General features: G+C 42.8%; 3 protein-coding genes across 4 annotated transcripts in view; all 3 read right to left on the bottom strand.

Moving 5' to 3' along the window:
* Positions 1–13,823, bottom strand: part of LOC121465657 (nephrocystin-1) — a 57,071-nt gene extending 43,248 nt beyond the window's left edge. For both annotated transcript variants that reach the window (XM_041678961.1, XM_041678960.1), the window contains exons 1-4: positions 13,736–13,823; positions 6,731–6,804; positions 3,193–3,253; positions 442–566 (exon numbers count right to left, since the gene is read on the bottom strand). In XM_041678961.1, the coding sequence (XP_041534895.1) occupies positions 442–566; positions 3,193–3,253; positions 6,731–6,804; positions 13,736–13,804 (329 nt within the window). In that variant the 5' untranslated portion in view covers positions 13,805–13,823. The remainder of the gene's footprint in view (positions 1–441; positions 567–3,192; positions 3,254–6,730; positions 6,805–13,735) is intronic.
* A 4,576-nt stretch (positions 13,824–18,399) lies between these two features.
* Positions 18,400–19,406, bottom strand: LOC121465620 (mitoregulin). Its single transcript, XM_041678905.1, has 2 exons — positions 19,145–19,406; positions 18,400–18,488 (listed from the first exon to the last, which is right to left on the bottom strand). Exon 1 carries the CDS (start codon positions 19,376–19,378, stop codon positions 19,208–19,210), a length of 171 nt encoding a protein of 56 aa, XP_041534839.1. The 5' UTR covers positions 19,379–19,406; the 3' UTR covers positions 18,400–18,488; positions 19,145–19,207.
* A 2,970-nt stretch (positions 19,407–22,376) lies between these two features.
* LOC121465619 (mitotic checkpoint serine/threonine-protein kinase BUB1-like) overlaps positions 22,377–24,016 on the bottom strand; it is a 34,151-nt gene continuing 32,511 nt past the window's right edge. Inside the window, exon 25 of the mRNA XM_041678904.1 lies at positions 22,377–22,692. Coding sequence (XP_041534838.1) covers positions 22,497–22,692 — 196 coding nt within the window. The 3' untranslated portion in view covers positions 22,377–22,496. The remainder of the gene's footprint in view (positions 22,693–24,016) is intronic.

Consider the following 24,016-nt stretch of genomic DNA (forward strand, 5'->3'; position numbering starts at 1 on the left):
CCACAACTGGGTTTGTTTATATCTACAGGACTTTTGTCCTGTAATTTGTAAAAACTATTATTAATGTTCTTTCCAACAAAAAAAAATACATGTTTCTGCTTTCAATGTTCCAACAACATTCACATTCTTTGAAAGAGGGGGTCATGTAAGTAGACAACCTAAACCACTTTCCTTGTTTGCATCAAGCCTCGCTTTAAGGTGGCATGCGCATTTCCTAACAGTGGTTTATTTAGCTCTTCAGTCTAGTGCTCCAGCTAGAATACAGTCTGAAGGCAGAGACTAGGATGCCTCTTAGCATCGCTCACAGGAGCTAAGACGTTCTGGAATCCCCAACACACACATTTAATTGGCTGTAGTGTTTGTGACATTTTTTGTTCTTGCTGCTGTATGTCTCTATTCCTAACTATATATATATATGACTTAAGGAGGAAGGGAGCATACTTGAGAGTGTCCTTCTTGCTGACGCCCACAGCAAGCTCCTGCAGCTGACAGGTCAGCTTCTCCAGAAGACTGTACTCCTCCTCCTTTCTCTTCTCATAGTTCCCGACAGGTGCAGATTCATCAGCCTGTGAGAGAACAGGGACCTGACTCATTGGAAAACCAACCCCAGGTTCCCTAAATATATTTAATTTCAAAGGATAACCACAGGGCTAGAGAGATAGCTCAGTGATTAAGACTGCTTACTGCTCTAGAAGAAGAAACAGGTTTAATTCCCAGAACCCATGTGACAGTTTGCAACTGCCTATACTTCCAGTTGTAAGGGATCCAATAACCTCTTCTGGTACCCAAGGGAACTGCAGACATAGCAACACACATATAGCCAGGCTGGCACACATTTGTACACACAAAAAAATTCTTACAAAATAATAAAAGAAGCAAGTTGTTGTGGTGTATACCTTTAATCCCAGCACTCAGTGGGCAGAGGCAGGGGGACTCTGAATTTGAGGCCACTCTGGTCTATAGAGTGAGTTCCAGGATGTCCAGAACTATATAGTGAGACTCTGTCTCAAAAAACAAACGCACACAATAAATAAATAAATAAATAAATATCAAAACTCCAATAAATGCTGTAAGACAAGATTACATTTACATTGGAGGATAAGAAAGAGTCTATAGTTCATTGACTTGGAATTCAAACCAAATGAAAAATAAAATTATATGACTCAAACGTTTTTGGGCTTTCTTGCTTCCTTGATATATAGTATAGATCTTATATAATCAGTATGAGACAGGTTTGGGCAGTACAAAAATAAGAAAAGCTTATTTCTAGATTCCAGCACTGACTGATAAAGAAAGGTCTCTTGCCCCTTGAGAGCATCATTTTGTTGTTACATTTTCTCTGCCTAAGGGACTGGCCTGTCTCTGACACTGAGTTCTGTACAACCGAAAAGGTTCAGATCAGATGGTCAGGTGCAGGACCAAGCCTTCAGAACAGGTGGCTCCACTTCAGATGCTCCATGGGGCTTTAGCCCTGGACACCATGGAAACTCTGGTTCATGTTTAAAAATCCCAGGACTGCCAAGAGCAAATTCTTGTTCATCTTTCTTTTGTAAAGTCATTGATATGAGTGACACTGTGTCATCAAGAGGCCTCTCAGCCAGGTACTCTCCCCTCACAGAAGTGTTTCTTAACTGTTAACACACAACTAATCCAATGTAAAAGAAAGGGGAACCCTGTGAGTAGATGTTTCCAGGCTGCCTGAGTTGGCGATGCTGGGTAATGTGATCAGAGAGACTTAGCTGAGGTCATGGCTGCTCTGCTCTCATAACAAAGCTAAGGGAACTGTGCTGGCTGATTCTGCTTGTCCACTTGACGCACCTTGCAAAGGGAACCTCAGCTGAGGAACTGCCTCCATCAGCCTGGCCTGTGGCATGACTGGGGGAATTTTTCTCTTTTGGTTTTTCAAGAAGCCTGCCCTGGGACTCACTCTGTATGTAGCCCAGGCTGGCCTCGAACTCACAGAGATCCGCCTACCTCTGCCTCCTGAGTGCTGGGATTAAAGGCGTGTGCCACCACCACCTGGAAGGACTTTTTCTTGACTGTGAATTGATGTTGAAGGGCTCAGCCCAGGCAGGTGAGCTTGTGTATAAGAATGGGGGCTGGATGTGAGTTTAAGAGCAGGCCGTGAGCAGCATTCTGTTGTAGGATATTTGATTAGACTGTGTAAAGATATGTCGCTGTGATTGGTTTAATAAAAAGCTAAATGGCCAATAGTTAGGCAGGAAGAATAGGTGGACTTCCAGACAAAGAAAGGAACTGGGGATGAATCTAATCCTGGAGGAGATGCCAGGAGACACAGAACAAGTCAGAAAGGTAATAAAAAAAATGTGGTAAAACACTGATTAATAAAAGCGGGTTACACATTGGAGCACTGGACTGAGCTCCCAAGGTCCAAATGAGCAGAAGGAAGGAGAACATGAGCAAGTGCGCCCACCCACTGAGACGGTGGGACTGATCTATTGGGCGCTCACAAGGCCAGCTGGACTGGGACTGATGGAGCATGTGATCAAACTGGACTCTCAGAACATGGCTGACAATGAGGGCAGACTGAGAAACCAAGGACAATGGCACTGGGTTTTGATTCTACTGCATGGATGGGCTTTGTGGGAGCCTAGTCTGTTTGGATGCTCACCTTCCTAGACCTGGATGGAGGGGGGAGGACCTTGGATTTCCCATAGGACAGGGAACCCTGACTGCTCTTTGGTCTGGAGAGGGAGAGGAAGGGGGAGTGGGGGGAGGGGGAGGGAAATGGGAGGAGGTGGAAATTTTTAATAAAAATAAATAAATAAATAAAAGTGGTTAATTTAAGTTATAAGAGCTAGTGGGAAAAGCCTAAGCTATAGGCTGAACTTTCATAATTAATAACGAGTCTCCGGGTCATTGTTTGTGAGCTTGCAGCCCAAAGAAAAATACATCTACAGCATTCCTCTGTGGGTTCTGCCTCTGAGTTCCTGCCTTCAGGCCCTGCCCTGGCTTCCCCTGATGGTGGACTGTAACCTTGAGTTAGGTAACTTTCCTCCTTGAAGCTGGCTTTGGTCATGTTTATCACAGCAACAGAAGCAAACTAGAGGAGCAATTCAGAGCTCACTGCATTAGACTTCATCTCTAATGCAAACCCAGAAACTGCCCAACTGCAATTCATTCCCACTCAAAGGATTTGTATAAAGGATATTTGAGATTTATCATACTTACCTTGCTTAATTTTTGAAGAGCATTTTTATTTTCATCTACTGCCTGTTTTAACTGGATACATCTAAAATTTTTAAAAGATAAAGTATAAGTCAGTTCTCTATTGTCAGAATTAGGCAATTATTTTCATGAAATCATTCAGTCGCTGAGCAACAAGATGTACTATTCACCTACAATACGGTTTGTCATATGAAGACAGCTGAAGTTACTATCCCGAGCAAAGACAAATGGCTTTTAAAGAACTGTGACCAGGTCACCAAACCTGGGCTCCTCAGGCCAATATCCTAGGGTAATTCTTCCTATGCCAGAGGTTCATCCCGAGCAGCTTTTACAGTTACTGTCACGAGGACAAGTCACACTGCCAGGTATGGTGTGCTTCTTCTAGATCTGTGCTACGCTGCTATGTGGAAGTTCTAGGCCCAACATCATGGGGGTCCAGCTAAGCACCTCCCCTCACAGAACTGGCATTTCTCAGCGCCCCCAAACACTTGATTGTCTTCCTTATTCAATGGCTAATTTGATTTCCACATTTCCATTTAACAGGCATCTCAGAGCACTATTGTGAAGATGACGAAGAAAGCTTGCATGGTGCTGAGTATGCGGCTTAGACAGAGGATGAAATATACACAGGCCTCCTCTTCCTAACACAATTCCGTCCTTACCTCTCCACTCCGACACTGACCCACTGACAGCCATATTTTTACACACAGTTTGAAAAGTTTCCCTGCTGTCACCTCCACATTATTCGTCATTATTATTTTATCTTGAGGGAAGGGAGAGGAGTAGAAACTAGAGAGACCGCAGAAGGTGGTAGCGGAGGAGCTGAAACTCATGGTCCTTTTCAGCTGCACAGTGACTGGAAGGCCAGTTTGGGATTCAGACTCTGTCAGTCCCCCTCCCTTCTTCTTTTTAAACAAATTATTACACAATACATCATCTTTTAAACTCTTTGGGCATCATAAGTGAAGTCTGCTCACGCTGTGAGCTCGTCAGCACTGTCTCACCAAATGACCCTTTCTTGCTCTTTAGATTGTTCTCAAGCAATCAGTTCATAACATAGTCATCAAACTTAAGAGACTGTCCAGACAGAATCTCTCTCTTGTAGCAGCAGATAACTGATCAGTTCTGATTTTTTGTTTGTTTGTTTGTTTGTTTTGGTGTGTGTTTGTGTTTTCGAGACAGGGTTTCTCTGTGTTTCTTTGGAGCCTGTCCTGGAACTAGCTCTTGTAGACCAGGCTGGCCTCGAACTCACAGAGATCCACCTGCCTCTGCCTCCCGAGTTCTGGGATTAAAGGTGTGCGCCACCACCGCGTGGCAACTGATCAGTTCTGAAGGCAGCTGGCTGACGGGGTTGGGGTAGCTAGCAGCTCAGCTGCGTTGTACTGGTGCTTGTCAGAGAAAGGACGAGTCATGCAGGGCAAAAGAGACCCCTTTACAGGACATTATCTCATGGCTGAAATTGTGGGGGCCAGCCATGATAATCTAAGTCTGGGCAGAAAGGAAGTCCTTTACTTCCAACCATTATCACCTAGGACTCTGGCCATCGATAAATTTAAATGGAGTCTGCAGTCTCAATAGTTTACCCTGAGACAGTGCCTAGCAGACCAAGATTACCCCACCCCCACCCAAGAGCAGACCATGAATGGAAATTCCTGGCATTCCAAGCACTGTAGATAGAAACACCTGCTAGCACTTCACCAGGACAACCCTAGACAAATGTCAGCCAATCAGGGGTCCTGAACCTAAAAGACCCCTCACCCCCACCTTTACTGCTATAAAAACCCAATTCTAATTGAGCTCGGGGCTCTCCGGATATTCCAATATTTTGGACATGCGAAGAGACCGAGTTTGCAAACTTGATTAAAATAAAGGCTCTTTGCTTTTACATATGGGACTTGGTCTCCTTTGTTGGCTTTTGTGGGACCCATGGATTTGGGCATAACAGAAACATTCTGCTTTGGTGAGAAAGAAGTGTCACAGGTAGCTGTCCTGTACAGGAGACACCCTCACCTTGTTGCAGCACTGTATTTCAGTTGATGGACATTTTTCTTTTAGGATTAAAAGTCAGTATAAAATGTTGTCAATAACAGCCACAACAGGTTGGGGGTGTTGCTCGGTGTATTTTATACCTAACACATGGAACTCCCTGGTCTCAAAACCTGCAAAAATGACTAAAACCACAAACTGGTCAGGGATATGGCTCAGTGGTAGAGCTCTCATACACGTCCCAGTACAGGAGCGGGACAGAAAGTCACGTGGACATATGAGCCACAGGTGATTTGTGCGCGGCCACTGATCTTTAAATTAGCCAGGATTGGGCATTTTAACAAGTCATGTGTGATCAACTCAATTATTCCATAATACACACTAGTGAAAGATTCTGGCCACAAGAATAATATCAAACCTTCTCTGGTCTTGCTATCAGCCCAGGGCTTGCACCAGGCACTTGTGTAATTTTTACAACAAATACAGATTGGTATATTCATATGCTTTATCTTCAGATCACAAGGTGTGCAGAATACTGATAACCACTGTATTGATTTGACGTCTATGCTGATTTTATGGGGGGGGGCGTAGTTATATCTACAAATAAAAAACAGAAAGTACAAAGAAACTACAAAGTGGAAGAAATGAGGAAACTGGAGGGAAGTGGAAATGACAGAGTGACTGCAAGCATGATGCAGACTAGGCTGGTCTCTGCTGTCGGTCCAGAGAAAGCCCATGGCAGGTGTGTTGGGGGGAGCCGCAGGACTAAACCGGCTTCCTGGAGATAGGGTCTAATTGGTGATCTGAGGTGTGGGGAAAGGCGATTGGAAGGGAAGTCTAAGTAACTGGAGGTCTGTGTTTGCAGTGGTCTGTGTGTACGTAGGCAACCTTCAGGGCTCTTCATAGGTTCAGGAAGGGCTGCATTAGCAGGATCTGAGAGTGAGTTTTGGGTCCTCTGATGTCAGAAGGACGCTCATGCCCATTAGACATTTTTAGCTGCTCCTGGGTAAGGGGAAGGGGCTTTCAACCAGTTTGAGCCAGATAAGGCTTCTTCCTCAAAATTCTGGACTGTGACCGAAAAAGCGTGGGATAAAACTGGACTCTCTGAACATGGCGAACAATGAGGGCTGATGAGACGCCAAGGACAACGGCACGGGGTTTTGATCCTACTTAATGTGCTGGCTTTGTGGGAGCCTAGCCAGTTTGGATGTTCACCTTCCTAGATATGGACGGAGGGGGGAGGATCTAGGACTTACCACAGGGCAGGGAACCCGGACTGCTCTTTGGACTGGAGAGGGAGGGGGAAAGGAGTGGGGGGAGGGGGAGAAGGGTGGGAGGAGGGGGAGGGAAATGGGAGGCTGGGAGGAGGTGGAAACTTGTTTTTTGTTTTTGTTTTTTTTTCTCCTTTTCTCAATAAAATAAATAAATAAATAAAATTTAAAAAAAGAGTCTAAAAAAATCAAGAGGGAGGAAGAGGGAGGGAGGGAGGGAGGAAAGGAGGGAGGGAGGGAGGGAGGGAGGGAGAGAGAGAGAGAGAATGAGCAGCACACATTACCTTTGGTAAATATCTCTTCTTTTACTCGGTTCCAGAGCACCTGTCAGTTGGCTTTCAGTAACCAAACTATCAACCTGTGACAAATAGAGACAATTTAAGACATCGTGCCAACTACTGCATAGCCTTAAGAAACAGAATTCTAATCATCTCTCCCCCAATGTATAAAGAACAGTTTTGAACATGGGCATACAATAAAGTAGAATTTTATAGCAAATACTACTACCTGGATTCTGTCATTAACATCTTATTATGTTTGTTTGCTTTATCTATCCAGGGTTTTTTTTGTCCTTGCAAGTCACCAATACACTTTCCTCGACTAATATACCACTGGCCTCACTAACTAGAGTTCACTGCTTAATGCAAAATTCACACATGGAGATGCCCAGATCTGAAGCCCACATTTGATGCACCTGAGCAGATGTGTTTGCTTTAGAAGCCCAAATCTTATCAAGACAAACAGCCCTCAACAGTGACTTTATTTCCTCCCTAATAGATCTTCACTGCCTTTCTCCTGAGACAAACCTGCTCACTTTCCCACTGCAAATGCGAGCCTGGCTCTGTTTAGGTCTCCTGGGCCCCGTTCTTTTGAGGTGTTTCTTACGTATGCATTGGTTTATTCCTTACTGCCAAGTAAGGTTCACAGTCTTGACTGTACCAGGACTTCCTCTTGACCTAGTAATTCACGAAAACTTCTTTTTTGTTAAGTACCCACAAAGAGGCACACGTTCCTCAGCTTTTCTACAGAGTACGTGGGGAAGGCAGTGTTGGGGAGGGGAAGACATAAAATCATATTAGCTCCCTCTTCATTCTTGGTGTTTGGTGCCCAGCAGAGTGCTACTAAAATTCACCCCCAGTGACAGGGCCGTCATCAAAGGCATGGCCCAAATGACAGATGATTCTGTGTTCTGTGGATACCAGGTTTTCCCTTCAGGTATTGCTGTGGGAACCGGCAAAACTAATCAACACTGTCAACACGTCCTCCCCAGACACAGTGTATAAAAGGGCTTCTCACCCTCACCATGGACTCTTCTTTCTAACCCAAAGACCATTACAGAAAACCAAGAGATAAAAACGCAGAGTTGTGGAGCCCCGTTCCAAATGATACACGACAACACAACCCCTGCACCCACATGCTGATGTGAGAGGGGTAAAGCTCAGAAACCTCAACCCTAGAACTACGAAGAACTACAGACAACTAAGGAATGCTAGGAGCTGGAGGAATAGTTTGTCTCCAGGGAAGAGCACACCAACGCCATCTAATACCAAATGGTCAGCTCTAAAAATGTATACATGCAAGTAACATTATACAGACTGAGTAGGCTGTATTTATATATTTAGGGACACACACACACACAGACGTAACAATGATTAAAGAAAAGAGGCAAAGAAAGAAAGATAGTAGAGGTAGAGGAAGTGGGTGATGGTGGTACACGGGAGGATGGGGGTGAATGAAAGGGAAATTATAATCTCAAATATATATATATACACACACATATATATATACACACACATATACACAAATTATATATATGTATATATAATTTAAAGAGTAGGTGTCCTGAGCCAATCTGTCTCCTGATCAAATAATCCTGAAAATAGCAACTGAGAGTTTCCTGCGGAAAGATCACATTCCCCAGCTTCCCCTGTGGCCTGCGTAAGTTATTTCCATCTTGACGTAGGCCTTTGGCCATCTGCACACATGAATGACAAAGATGCCCCCTAGCTGTGAATAAGCATGGTCCCGCCTAAGACCAGTCCAAGTCGATCCTTCCACCTTCCATGGCTCTACAGCTGCTTTAGATCACCTAACATAATGATGCCCGAAACCCCGGTTAGGAAATCCAGGTTAGCGACCTACTAGCCACTCAAGGTCACCCATGACCAAGCCTCCCTGGCTCTCCTATGCTCCCTGGCCCCGGGAGAAGGGTCACCTGCTTCTCTCAAGCTGTCTTTTCTTTCCACTCTCTGTCTCTTCCCCTTTTCTCACCTTACTGACAACCCCTTCCCAGGTGTTAGGTCATTTTGAGAAGTGGAGGATGCTCTGAGTGATTGGATATTGATCCGTTTTTGCTTGGGTCTCTCATCCATTCCAAATTTCCTATAGAATTGAAACTGGCAATTCTCCTTCAACTTTCAATGGAAATCTGGCTCCATATACATTGGGCAAATGGCCATTGCTGACCCAAATTTGGAACTTTTGAATTTCAGTATCTAAACTGATTTAAACAATTCCATAAAACAGAATTGTAGTGTGGGCAAGGTCTCCTTCCCCACAAAACTCCCAGCTCATGTAAATCTCTCTCAAGGCTCTGGCTTAAAACCACACCCAGAGCCCAAATGCCCACCGCTTCAGCTGAGCCTCCAAACTTGCAGCTTTACAATTATTCCTGAGATAACATGAAATTCTTTTGCCTTATGCTTTTTCCCCTCTACTTGTATGTCTGTCTTCTCAAGTCTGGAAAATCCTGCTTGCATCTTGCTTGTAAGAGCTACGGGGTAAAAGCACCTCAGGTTGTCTATCCATCTGCAGACACATGCTAACGGCTATGGAGATGTATGTCACCAGGTCAGTCTTACAAAGAAAGATTCATATGTCTTTTGGGTATGGATAATATTAAAAAATTGTTTCATGCGTTTATTCTACTGAGAAGCTTGGCTCTGGAGTTGGAATTTGGCCCGTCTACTCCAGATCCAAGTTTTGTTGTTGTTGTTTTTAAATTTCCTCCAAAGCCTCTATCCTGGGTCAGGGAGGCCACCTGATTCTGTGACAGGGAAAAGAGAGGAACCCAGAACAGCCGGGAAAGGAACACTGCATTCCTGGGGAGGTTACAAGCGGCAAGGTAACTCTGAATTCTCCCCACTTTTCCGTACTTTTATTTACTATCTTTAAAACTTTTGGTGAGACTTTAACTTTTTGTACTTTAGGAATTCTAAGTTCATTGACTGTGCTTTAAGGAGGATGTTTAGAGAATCTTGATTTGCTATAGCATACTATGTATGTAACCTGGCTTTAACTCTCGTTTTAGAAGAAAAAAGTTTTGTCTAAACTCTTGTTTAGATAAGGAGTCCTAACAGGCTCACCTTGGAGTGATGGCTTGCAGCCATCTTGGCTGGTGACCTCATCAGGAAGTGAACCTGCTGTGTAACTTTACCACCATCTTGGTTCAGATGATCATGTGATGTCCTTCTACTTATCACTGTATCCCCTTTTACTAAGGATGCAGCACCAGGCTCCTAAGATGGTTTGTTTTAAAACTGGGTCATACAGAAAAAACCGTGATAGTTTGCTATCTTTGTTAAGCTTTAGCTATTTGGTGAAACTGAGTCACATAAGAAAACTGGCATTTTATAAGTGCGCACTATAAAAGGATCATAACAATGAGGTCCTCAGTCTCTCTGTGGACTGTATTTATGGTTAAAGTTCAAGAATTAAATTTTTTAAGGTTCAAACTTTATAACAGATAGTTATAAAATTTCAACTTTATAAGTTACTAACTTCTCATATATTGTTGAAGATAATTAAAATATACAAATTAATGGTCAGTCATGCTTATTACAAATGTAATTCATTTCCAGAAACAAGCTTGGAGGTAGAGACCAATTTTATCTCCCATCATAGAGTGTTCTGTGTGTTGTCAAAATTAAGCCTAAAGCAAGTATGCCAACAGCAAACAAGTTTGAGGTAAACTTAAAAGTTTGTTTAATGTAAAATGATATTTAAAATATGGTATATAAAATTGGTTATGAAAAATTGAATGTTTAAGTTAAATGAATTCTATTTATAATACACTTGCATGGCAGGACGTCCATGCTCAAGAAGTTCCCTTGAATGGAGCACAGGTCATCCCAACAAAGTAAGTCGCATGCTGGGAAATAAGACTTGCCAGAAGCCTGCTGCTTCTGCCTCTGGCTGCGCAGGTCTAATCAGCTTTGGCCATGTAGGCCAAATCAGAATGAAAACAAATAAAGATATCCTTCTGAAAAGATGAGTTACTCCTCATGATTCATATGACACAGGATGGTTTTTCTGGCTCAATGGAAGATCTCAGTTTACACTCATACCCTAAATGTCTCAAACAACAGAGAGGAAAATCGCAATTACTCTGCCCTCAATGTCTTCCTAACTGACATATGAGGATACTATGTCCAGGGGAACCTTGGGCATAAGCCACCACCTGGCTGGTAATGAACCTACGTGCTGGTTCACTTGCCCGTGCCCTTGACCCTGGTATTAAGTTCCTCTTAGCAAAGGATGATTCCGGGGTCCACACCCTAATCACCTGTGTTGCCTCATTAGAGGAGGAGGCCAAATACTCTGTCGTCAAAATCACAGCTTGGACTATCCAAGCAGTGTCTCTGACAGTTGGTTTGGTTGGAGTTACTCTTGGAATGTGTTCTCAGGCTCCTCCCAGGAGTAGCGGCTAGGAGTGAATCGATTTCAGCTTTGGTTATTCAAAGGCCTCTATGGAAACATGTTTCTCCAGGTGTAGCTTGTCCTTGTGATTGTGTACAGCCTGAACTCCTGAGAACTTTCCTCATGTGACCTTTCTGAACCCCCCAGAGTATAAACTGTCTGATGTTCTGAATGAAGTTGGCTATGGCATGAGACTGTAGTCCACCTGAGTTATTGGCTCCATTCTCCCGGGTCCCACTGCCTCTAGAGTGGAAACATACATATTTAAGGATGATGTTTAAATACACATAAACATTGAAGTTCAGGTTAATCATATCTATATTCTCAAAAGTATTTCTTTATGATGAAAACATACAAAATTGTGCAATTTTAAAACAAAAGCCCAAAACTGTGTGACTCGTGAACTCCAGTAAGCCTCTCAATCTGTTAGAGATTATTAAATAAATTATTTAGTGAAAAAAATTCTTGGTAATAATTCTTGCCTTTAATCCCAGCACTCATGCCGGGCGGTGGTGGCGCACGCCTTTAATCCCAGCACTCGGGAGGCAGAGGCAGGCGGATCTCTGTGAGTTCGAGACCAGCCTGGTCTACAGAGCTAGTTCCAGGACAGGCTCCAAAGCCACAGCGAAACCCTGTCTCGAAAAACCAAAAAAAAAAAAAAAAAAAAAAAAAAAAAAATCCCAGCACTCAGGAGGCAAAGGCTGGAGGATCTCTGTGAGTTCAAGGCTAACCAGGTCTATCTGTTGAGTTCCAGATCAGCCGGAGTTACATAATCAAACTAAGATAAAATAAGAATTTCTGAAAACAAATGAACAATCCATTAATTGTAATTTATTTGGTTATTTTATTACTTCTTTTATTTTTTGAGATTATAATATAATCACAGCATTTCCCCCTTTCCTTGGTTCTTAAGAGTAACAGGAATTTAGTGCCTTGAAAAAAATTATATAAAGGCAAACAATAACCACTAGCAGTTTGCCCTATATACTATTCTGTCCTGCTTCCTTCTATATGTTTGTCTATTATACCTGGCAAATGTTATTGAAATAGTGTGTATTCCATTTTACATTCTTTTTCCTTTTCATATTTATTTATTTTATGTTTATGAGTATTTGCCTTCATGTGTGCCGTGTACCATATGCATGCGTGGTGCCTTCAGAGGTCAGAATCAGGCATCAGCTCCTCAGGAGTTAGACAGCTGTGAGCCACCGTGCGGGTGCTGGGAACTGTATGAGGGGCCTCTGGGAGAGCAGCCAGTTTTCTCAGCCACTGAGCCATCTCTCCAGCTCCTTACATTCTTTTTCTAACTTGATCTCTTACCACAAATATTTACCCCCAAACCCCAAAAGCTCTAGCAAAAATCTCTTCATAGCACTATCAGATTCCACCCAACAGTACTAAGTCGATAAGGAATTGGAAATGACATCACCAAGGGAAACTGCAGCCTTGTCTTGGTAGCTGTGTCTCCTGGCAGTCAGAATGCACCTTTGTGGTTAAACATTCTGAAGCTGCAGTTAGATTGTTCCCGTTGTAACAGAGCCAAGGAGGCCAGAACACTTTCTCAGTTGCCACACATGGACCAGAACAAAGTGCCCCGTCCTCCAAAAAATCAGACTTCATGATAACGCTTCCATTGTGATTCTGACATTCCCCACCGCCACACATGGGCATTTCTACAGAATCATCATCATAAGTACCTCAAAACGAGAGTCCAGTCAGCCACGATTCAGGAGAGAAAGAGGGTCATGTCATCAACATCAATTAAAACTTGTTTCCAATCTACAATGGGAGAAGCCCAGGCTGGTCTCCGGCTCATGCGGCCCTCTCCAGTCTCTCTGAAGGATATGCTTTATTTTGCTATACAAACTTCTGCGTAAGTGTTGAGTTCTGCCACTAAACCCTTCCCCTCAAGACAAGAACTGAGAAGCCCTGTAATAACAATAATCCGTCTATGGATTAGCTTAATCCATCCCCCAATACTGATCATTTATTCATATCCCGTTTTTTCCCATTATAAGCAAAAAAAATGTGGTGAACACTTTTATATATTCATCCCAATTTTAAATTATTACAAATGGTAGATTCCTGGAAATGTAATCAGCCAGCCTAGGAGAATCAATGTTTGCTGTATCTTGTCAAACTGCTGTCCAGAAATGTAGTTTATACACCAGAGCATCGCCTGTTCCATCACGTCTTCCCCAGCACTGAGCTTTGACGTAAGCTCTCAAAGATCTTACCTCTTTTGTAAGTGATTGATTTCCTTTTAAATTAACTTTTCTTAAGTTACCAATATCCTGTCCTTGGCTTGTTTATCGGACCTCAGGTATTAAGTTTATTCGTTGACACCTGTTACACTTGCCTTTGAGAAAGTGATGACTTTCAAAGGAGTGGCGCAGGACTGGGGTGGAACTGGCTAGTTTAGACTCGGGCGGGAAGGATGAGAGGGGGCTGGGGGCTGGTGAGTCGTTAGCTGACTCACAAGGCTTTCTGGAGGTTTTGTCTCCGGCGGGGGGCGGGGTTAAAACGCTGCCGCCGGGCGTTCGGGTCTTGGCGAGCGGCTGGGATGTGGAGCCCTTCTCCCCGACACCTACCTGCAGTTTTAGATCCTGCCCGCGGCGCCTTAGCGCCTGCAGCGGGTCCCGCGGCCGCCGGGCAAGCATCGGCCTAGGCGCCGCCGGCGGGACCGCGCCGGTTGCCAGGGAAACCAACGCGTGAGCTCAGATAGATGACGCTATCAGCCCGCGCCGCCACCCAGCGCCACGGGATTCGCTAAACTGCCTGAAAACAACTGCTCTGGATTCCTAGAGGTGGAGACGTACCTCGGAGTCCCAGACTGCGCGTCTCGTCTCTATCACGACCTCGTACTATTCTCTGTTCTATACAGCTCTCCGACGCATGCGAAACGAGTTCTTAAAATAGTTTATTATAATAAACTCCTTAGCTGCGAGAGCTTTCCTGTGGGATTTGTGGGACTCAGGGGTTTCGCTGCCTGCTGTCACCCTATAGGCGGTTTTATTTTCGAAATAGCCTACTTTGTAGCCCTGAATTCACAGAGATTCGCCTGCCGCTCTGCCTCCCCCTAGTGTTGGGATTAAAGGCGTGTGCCATCACACTTGGCCCAGAGGTGGTTTTAAATTCTTGCCTTTTGGGATATTGCTGGTGACTCTCCAGAGTTTTCATGTGATCCACCCTGAATTCTATGGGGGTGGCGATTCTGTCTTGTGCAGCAAGCCTATGGGCAAATAGATATTTCTCAAGAGTACCCACATTTTGTTCACTCACAGGATGAAAGACCCTCAGAGAGGACCTTTCCTCTCTGATGAAGACCCCAGAACCAGGACATTCCGAGACCAGGCCACAGGATGCAATTAGCAAGAGGTTTATTGAGTAAACACAGGTACCTGGGGGCAGCAAGTCTTTCGGGAGGACTTGCGCACCTTCAGGTTGGGGCAGTGGATTTTTATAGGGTAGGGAAGCAGAAGCGCGGGTACAGAAGCGAGATGCATAGTTACAGGGTTCTGATTGGGCAATTCAAATAAGGCTCGGGTTCAAACTGAGTACAGTTCTGTGGTTTCCAAGAAATCAGATATGTATGCTGACTCGGCCTATCTAGGGTTTAACTCTTCTTCTGGACCCCAAGTTCCCTGCTGGCAGTCCAGATGGTCGACCATAGATATCTTGTCTGGCTCAACGCCCCTGCCCCTAAGTCGACCAACGCCCTTATCTCTAAATTGAACTCCCCTGTCCTAGCTTTCAGTTATATTGCTCAAAAATTCAAGCTTTGCAAAATAGCGTTATTGCTGCTGCTAACTTAATGCTGCTAGGTAGGGGTCTTTCACTGACTATAGGCATCCTGTTTCCCTAAGCAAATGGAATGTTCTCATGAGAGCCGGCTAGCTGCAGGTCCTGTTGGGGGGGGGGGTGTCCAGAGGGTCTTTCAAGGAAAGGTGGTAGCATTTCCCGAGTGAGACTCAACCCTCTACATTCAATTCTCAAAATCCACTATAGCAACCCAGGACTTAGGAATGATGATGATCTAGGCTCACCAGTGGGCGATCTGGTATGTTATTCTCAAGGTATCCGACTGTTATTGCGCCTTCTGGCTCCTACTTTACTGATTCCAGTTTGACTAAGACAGAGGTACCATCTTCATGGAAGACGGTTTTCCCGTGTGGGAGAAAATGGAACCTCATACATTTCAGAGAAGGTAGAAGGAAAAGAAATGTTGACACAAGTAATGTCGAAGGGGAATGGTCCACTACAAGGTTAGGGACATAGAGGACGTAACATAACAACACAAACAGGTAGTGTCAGGAAATAAGATTAGCATGGCATAGAACACCAACATGTTTAGAGAGGGATGCCCAGAGGTGACACATAAAAGGAGAAGTGTATCTGGATGCTGCATGTAAGCAATGAGAAAAGAGGGCTGAAGACATGGCTCAATGGTTAAGAGTATTAATTACTCTTGCCGAGGACCCGGGTCCAATCCCAAGCATCCACATGGTAGGTTGTAACCACTTTGTAACTCCTGTTCCAGGGGATCTGACATTGTCTTCTGGCCTCTACAGGTACCAGGCATGATGTGGTACCCAGACATGCACTCGGGTAAAACTCATACAGATAAAATTTAAAACAACAAAAACTACTGCAAATACCAGGTCTTCGAGGAACAGGCCCAGAGGCAGAGCTGGTCCAGTCACAACTCAGTTTAACCTCGAATTTTCAGTTTGGGACAAAATGAAACAGACACCAACTAAGCCTCAAAGACTACAAAACTTCCCCTACCCTGGGGCTGGAGAGATGGTTCTAAAGGGACCTTTATCAGATGAAGTTCTCACAGGAAAAGGGAGGGATATTTGTCCTGGTGGGGGGGGGGGGGGGGACACAGGGCTGACGAAGGACTACTGCCTCTGGTTAGAGAGGAGACAGACTTGGCCCATAGGCAATTGGCACTTTGTAAGGGTAAAAAGAGGAAACTACATGTTGAGATGAGGTGTTCAATTTTGACTGGCATGTTAAAGGGGACTTTTGATTGCTCCTGGACTTCAATACTTGATAGCTGAATCATGGTAGTTAGTCTCAGGGGAAAGTGACCAAATAAGGAAATAGACCTGTAGGGCTTGGGTCTACCCTTGTTCCTGGGGTTCATCTTGAAGACAGTTTCTGGTCAGCTGACAAAGCATTCTGTTTGTTCCTGTGCTCCTCCTGCCCCGCCTCTCTGCCTCTCCCCTCCACCTCAACCCTCTTCCATGGTACCCATGCTCCCAATTTACTCAGGAGATCTTGTTTTTTTCTATTTCCCATGTAGATTAGATCCATGTATGTCTCTCTTAGGGTCCTCTTTGTTGTCTAGGTTCTCTGGGGTTGTGATTTGTGGGCTGGTTTTCTTTGCTTTGTTTAAAAACCACTTATGAGTACATATGATAATTGTCTTTCTGGGTCTGGGTTACCTCAAAACTGATTTTCTTTAAAATCAGCTGTAGGGCATTGGCTCCATTGTTGGTATGGTAATTTCCCAGCTGCCTGGGCGGAGGTCCTTGTGCAGCAGTTAGGTACATAAGGATTTCCCCAAGTTTGAATAAACGGCTTTCGGCTGATCTCCTTTCAAATGACCAGGTCTCTTTGTGTGTTCTTTCAATCTCCAGGCCCTTGCCCAACTCGTGTAGGGTACAGTGGCACGCGAACTGTACCGAGGGTATAACACAGAATAGGGTGTTACATAGATCTTAGTGGCTAGCTTTAGGAATGTAATCTAATGGTTTTTAGCAAGGAAGTGGGAATGGGGGACAAGGGCAAGGCCTCCCAGTCATGTAGCCTTTTGAACTCAATTAGGAAAATGCCCACTATACATGGAAGATCTGGCATCAAACACCCAGCATTTAGGTAAAAAGATGAGGTGGACAGGGCAGTCTGTAACACAAGTGCTGAGACCAGACCAGCCAAATACAAATTCCCAGCTTCAGTGAGGGCCTCTGGTTAAAGGGGAGGGCTGGAGAGATGGATCCATGGTTAAAATGCCTGCTGCAAAAGTGACTATGTATGTGCCAAGTGGAGTGGCAGTCCCTCTGACCAACTTTGGGTCTATACCTACATACATAATCACACATGCACTCGTACACATGTGAACATATGTACATGAAGGCACATACTCCACATACATGAGGAAAAAGAAAAGGCAGAGAGCAATGTAGGTAGGCACTTCTGGTAACCACACAGATGAATACCATCACCTTCCTACTTACTCTACCGCAAAGATCCTCAACTAAGTCTCGGTGAGGAATATTGACCAAAAAGCTTCAGCCAACTAAACAGGATGGAGCTCTAAAAGCCAACATCTCAGCCCTTGATGGACTCACAGAATAAGAACAACGTTAGAAATAAAAAGGCACAATAACCCTAGAAAAATGGGCAGTGGGGTTTTCCTGAAGAATGAACTTTCTTATGTTAAAGTGCTGAGACACAAAACTGATTTTCTTTTGTTTTGCTTATTTATTATTTTTTTTATTGATTTTATTGAGCTCTACATTTTTTCTCTGCCTCTCCCCTCCACCTCAACCCTCTTCCATGGTACCCATGCTCCCAATTTACTCAGGAGATCTTGTTTTTTTCTATTTCCCATGTAGATTAGATCCATGTATGTCTCTCTTAGGGTCCTCTTTGTTGTCTAGGTTCTCTGGGGTTGTGATTTGTGGGCTGGTTTTCTTTGCTTTGTTTAAAAACCACTTATGAGTACATATGATAATTGTCTTTCTGGGTCTGGGTTACCTCAAAACTGATTTTCTTAAAAATGAGGACAGCACATCAGAAATGCATCTTATAAATAAACAGCCCGGAACTTGGGCACTCGTTATGACTGGCGTTTATCATTAAGCTCTACTCAAAGGTTTCTCTTTCACACATACGTTCCACGCTTAGACATAAAGAGTTTTTACACTCAACGTTTGCAGTAAACTTTCATTCTTCAAAGTGCAAATATCTTAAATGTTTATTCTTAAATATCTTAAATGTTCATTCTTCAAAGTGCAAATATCTATAATGTTTACTTCAGTCATCTGCCATAGCTCCTATCTTTTCTGACTACATCTAGAAAAAGAACACAGAAGGGTCCCTGGATCAGAGCTGCCTCCAGGCTGTACCGAGGATGTGAAAGATTTCTTAAGGCCTCTACTTTCAGGCTCCAGATCTTTTGCTGCAGCAAACTGAATGGTAGGCAAAATATTCATTTCCTCTGTGAGGAGGGAAAAGATTCAAGGTTGTTTAATCTTTTTATTTTAAAAATAGATTCATAAAGTGCAAGAAGAAATGCTTTCTTTCCAGTGCTTTTTATCCATTTTCGACAAGCTGTTGAAAACGAAAGAAAAAAAAATCAGTAACACACAATCTTTAAATTCAAATTACTGTACTGTGACGGTAAACCATGAACAATAAGAAAACTACAGATAGCTATGAAACGTAAGGCTACTGATATCCACTTTTTCTACCAACAACTTAAGATTTAGAATTGAAGTTTGCAGGCTGGAGAGATGACTCAGAGGTTAAGAGCATTGCCTGCTCTTCCAAAGGTCCTGAGTTCAATTCACGACTACAACATGTTGGCTCACAACCATCTGTAATGAGGTCTGGTGCCCTCTTCTGGCCTGCAGACATACACACAGACAGAATATTGTATATATAATAAATAAATATTTAAAAAAAAAAAGAATTGAAGTTTGCAAAAACTTCAAAGCCACATTAAAAATGAATTCGGGGGTGGGGTAGGCTGGGGCGTGAAATACTTCACAGTTGTCCCGCCCTCCCCCTTTTTCTGCCTAGTATTTTCCACTCCGAAGTTAAACGTTACGGTGCAACGCATCGCACGTGGTAAAACATTCGCTGTAACACCCGAAGAGTAAGTATCTAGAGAAGACCAAACTATTTTCTCTGAGGTCTAGGAACAAACCACATTTCTGCAAGCCGTGCAAAGGCGACTCCCCCGGGCGTGTGGTCGCGCGGCTCACCGAATCCGGGCCGCGTGGGATTTGGGGAGTGAGGACCCGGAGGGCTTGGGCCGCCGCGCGCGCTCAGGCCAGGTCCAGCTTCTTCTGAGTTGTCGCCAGCTTGTCTTGCAACCTCCGCTTCCTCCAGTCCAGGTAACGCCTCCGCAGCCGATTCGCTTGCCAGCCGAGGACCACTCCAGAGGCGAAAGCCACTAGCACGGACACCTGCAGCGTCCTCTCTGACACGTCCGCCATTGCAGCAAGGAGAAACGTAGAGTGAACTACGGAAAGGCGAACGGATCAAACGTCGCAGTGCTGGTATAAGACCCGCCCCAAGCATGAGTAAGACAAGGGAGCAGCATGCTGCAAGGTCAGAGAACCCTGATTGCTCTTCGGGCTGATGAGGGAGGGAGACTTGATCGGGGGAGGGGGAGGGAAATGGGAGGCGGTGGCGGGGAGGAAGCAGAAATCTTTAATAATAATAATAATAATAATAATAATAATAATAATAATAATAATAATAATAAAGACTGTCTTGATTTCTGGATAGGCTCCGCATTTCTTCCACATTTCTTGTTTGACATTAGACATTGCCTTGTATCATAGCTGAGTTGGTGTCATCTGTTTCTGTTTGTTTTCCTTAGCAGCTGAATAACTAAGCTTTCTGGTAACTTGATTTTAAAATGATAAACGAAGAGAAAATTTGTAATGACACATTATAAATGAACGAATATAGACAATTGCCTTTAATATTTTGTTTATCCCAGTACACATGATGTTATCAAGTCACTATGTAATCAGTTTCCATGTTACCAGTGTCAATGCAATAACCACAGCTCTCATTTTAAGGGAAGTAAGAGTTTATTCTGGAGCCATTATGAGTGCCCAGCTTGGGAATACAGATTTAGGGTACTCCAACTCCATGTTCAAACATAGAAGTAGTTTCATTAAGTTTTATAGTTTTACAGAACAGAAAAAGTCCTAAATCAAGGCAAATTTAAAATACACTGGCAGTTACAATACGATGGAGGCTTTTCTCTAATGTTGCCTTGACTGACAGAGTCCAGGACAGACTGGTTTGTCTGGGATCCCCTACTGCACACGCACTGACCTTTGAGAGTAGTGCAAATGTCATTAATAAAGGGGGTTAGTATACAGCTGGATCAATACAGATGGAAATTCAGGCAAGAAAACCAACAGTATCAATAGATACTAACTTAAAATAACCATATTAAGAGAGTATCTTGTAGTTTAATAGTTAAACATAGGAAGGTTTCCCACTGAAGTAGAATGTCCAGGAGCATTGCACCATTATTTAACATCATTTTCTAGGTAGTAACCATTAACACAAAGATATGGCAAAAACAGGAATGACACACGATACACACTGCTTTCATATAGACAATAATATGATGCAGGGTGGTGGTGGCAAATGCCTTGATCCCCAGCACTTGAGAAGCAGAGGCAGGTGGATCTCTGAACTCCATGCCAGCTAGGGCAACACAGAGAAACCCTGTTTTGAAAAAAAACCAAACCAAAAAAAAAAAAAAAACCCCACCCCCAAAACAAAACAAAAAGATAGTAATATGGAAACTTCGAAGAATCAGCTGAAACCAACAGGTTTCATATATTCAAACTCCCAGCTAAGAAAAAAATGTATGGGGGGGGTATTTAAAATAAACCAGAAAAGATAGTCTTAAATATTTAAACTATTACTAGTTTTTGAAAAAACTAGACCTTTTCTTTTTTCAGTTAAGGATAACATTTTAAGACATAGAAGTCAAATGCTATTTAAGACCACGAATCAGTCTATAAAGCAGAATTCTAAGTTCTTCACAGAAGCAGAAATCTTTAGTCAAAACACAGATGCCAATTTAGGATAATTTGAAGTTATATACATGTCTTATAAAATAAAGACGACATACAGAAAACGAACAAATAGAGGTTCACTAAAAAAAAAAAAAAACACGTGCCTAGCCAAATTTAAAAAAAAAACAACACGGATATATCTGTAAGAGAAATGTAAATCAAGACTAGAGTGAAATGCTATTTACCTGCCAAAACAACAAGTCAAAAGCCTGATATATGTGGCAGTGGCACAGGAACAGGGCCTCGTGGACCCTGGCATAACTACCATGGGAGTTAGTTGCAGATACTCCCAGCACTTGGGAGACAGAGGCAGGCAAATCTCTATGAGCTCCATGCCAGACAGGGTTACTTAAAGAGACCCTATCTTAAACCCAAAGCAAAACTAAAGCAACAAAACATAGATGCAGGCAAAAGCTTCCTGAATACAACTCCAGTAACATAGGAAAAGAAACTATCAGCAGAGTGAAGAGACAGCACACAATGGGGAGAAACTTTCCCAGCTATGTTTCAGATGGGGGTAAATATATAGCATATTCAATGTGCAGACCCTAACTTATAATGTTTATATGCAGATAAGTGGGGCTAACAGTAACGGTAGCTTTGAAACTAAAAGACCTTGAGAAGGAAAAGAAATATTGAGGAAGGGACACAGATAGATGAGACATGAAAGCAGAGAGTAAGCTAGGGGGGGAGGGTGTGTTATGAGTACGAACAGGTCAGAAGGATGGGGGAGAAAAATCAACAAAAACAAATTTTGTCTGAAAGTGCCATAATGAAACCTAATCCAAGATATGCTAACTAAATGTACATTTTAAGTCCTTCTGGCCTACTTTGGACTTAAATAGCTCAATGTTTAGAAAGGTGATTTCTAGAAGGCATTTATTTTTTTTTCTTTGTAAATATAGAACATTTATTGAAAAACAATAACTGCTATTCTGCAGCTTAAAAGAAAAACTTTATGAGAAATTTGACAGCCATAACAATGAAAACCATGATATTCCTTAGAAGATATAGTGGTATGTGGCTTGACACAAGTACCAATATTTCACACTTCTTGACATATTCAGTAGGAAAGATTTATTTATTTATTATGTATACAGTGTTCTGTATGCATGTATACCCGTGGGTCAGAAGAGGGCACCGGATCTCATTATAGATGATTGTGAGCCATGATGTGGTTACTGGGAATTGAACTCAGAACCTCTGGAAGAGCAGCCAGTGCTCTTAACCTCTGAGCCATCTCTCCAGCCCCTCTAGAAGGCATTTAAATTTGAATCATTCTCATGACAACTTGTACGACGCAAAGAGCAACCCAACTGATTGGCCTGCTTCACATGGGTGTCCTTTGTCAATTTCATTAGAATATTTATAGCAACACATGGTGTACCTTATGGACTTTATTTTTTTGAACATACATAAATAAAAGTGTGAAAAAAAACAGGATTCAATGTGGGAGGGAGTTTAAATTTACAAAATGTTTTTGGATAAGGTCCATATCCATATTTTATTTTCTCAACCGCTTATATTCTGAGAGCAGCACAATTAGCCGATTACGTAGGGTCTTAATCTTGTTGGTATACTGTTGTTCAAATAATATCTTCAGCTTTTGTCTCAACAAATCCAAAGATGGCAGATGATAACAATCTGGTATATTCAACATGACATGAAAGAATTCCTCCCACATATCCAAATGAGGAAGCCTGAAGAGATAAAATATCACAATAGAAAAAATGCAACTTTAACATACATAGCAACCTGTTCATGCATTTACTTTCCATAGGTGTGAACATGTTAAAAGAACAGCCCTCACCTGTCTGCATCTTAGCAAACCAAGAATTCATCATACACAGGAGGAATTAAAAACCCAACCAAATATTGTTTGAGCAATAGTTCTTTAGTAGAAAAATCATCTTTTAAAGAAAATATGCCTTCGTTTGGCTTCTTGTATACCACACTGCCAGAATCTGATAATCTAGTACTTGGTTATGATAAGCCTAACTGTATATATAGCAAGGTATCTAGACAAGGAGGCTGTGGCTGCACTCTTTAGGACAGAGCTCACACTTAAGGGTCTTAGCCAAAAACAAAAACTTCAAAACAGGGAGAAAAGGCCCTGGAGAGAGAGAAAGCAGTACATACTAAAATGCCATTCTAGATGGAAACTGAGAAAGAAGCATTGGCTATTTTATATGCTTCTGGCAATAGACGGAGGCCTTCTGGACCCTCTGGTCCTTTGATAATGAGCAAGGGAAACAATGTGAATGAAGTACTTGCTGAATTTGATGGCTCCATACAGAATAAAGGACAACTGTTGTTAAGTTTTCTTTTGGGTTCCAAATCTACTGTACATGATGTATATAAAATTTCTGCAAACTCTTTCCTTTTCTGCTTTGATAGTGAGTGGGTGGGAGAATGAGGAAAACCTCATACTATACATCTTTTTCAGGAAGGAATAAACATGTAAAATTCCATTAGGCTAACACATGAGTGATTTTTTTCCCTGTATATGTTTTTATATCTCAAAAAAAGTTAATATGATATATGGAAACATATGTGTATAGAATAATCAGCTTCAAGTCAATACCACCAGTGGTATGTTCACAGAGTGTTACTTAAGGGACAATGCTGACATGATAAGCTCCAAACGAATCATTAACCTTTAAGTATTTTATAAACTAAAGTTACATAGGGCTGAAGCTTAAAAACCCTGTCTTGTAACAGAAGTTACCTCATTTTATTTATAATTTACAAAACCACTTCACCTGTATTATTTTCTTTGCTTATAAAATTTGAGCAAAGCAGAATCATCATCATTCCCATTTACATAAACAAGAAAACAAACAAACAAAACCCCAAGGTTCGCCAACATTGACTTCACTTACAGTAAATAAAAACGGTCAAGAACAGAATGCTAAGCCGGGCGGTGGTGGCGCACGCCTTCAATCCCAGCACTCGGGAGGCAGAGGCAGGCGGATCTCTGTGAGTTTGAGGCCAGCCTGGTCTACAACCAAAAGCTACGGAGAA

Source organism: Microtus oregoni, unplaced genomic scaffold (genome assembly GCF_018167655.1).
Source record: "Microtus oregoni isolate MIOR12 unplaced genomic scaffold, Mior012 000031F_ref0000149, whole genome shotgun sequence".
NCBI lineage: Eukaryota > Metazoa > Chordata > Mammalia > Rodentia > Cricetidae > Microtus > Microtus oregoni.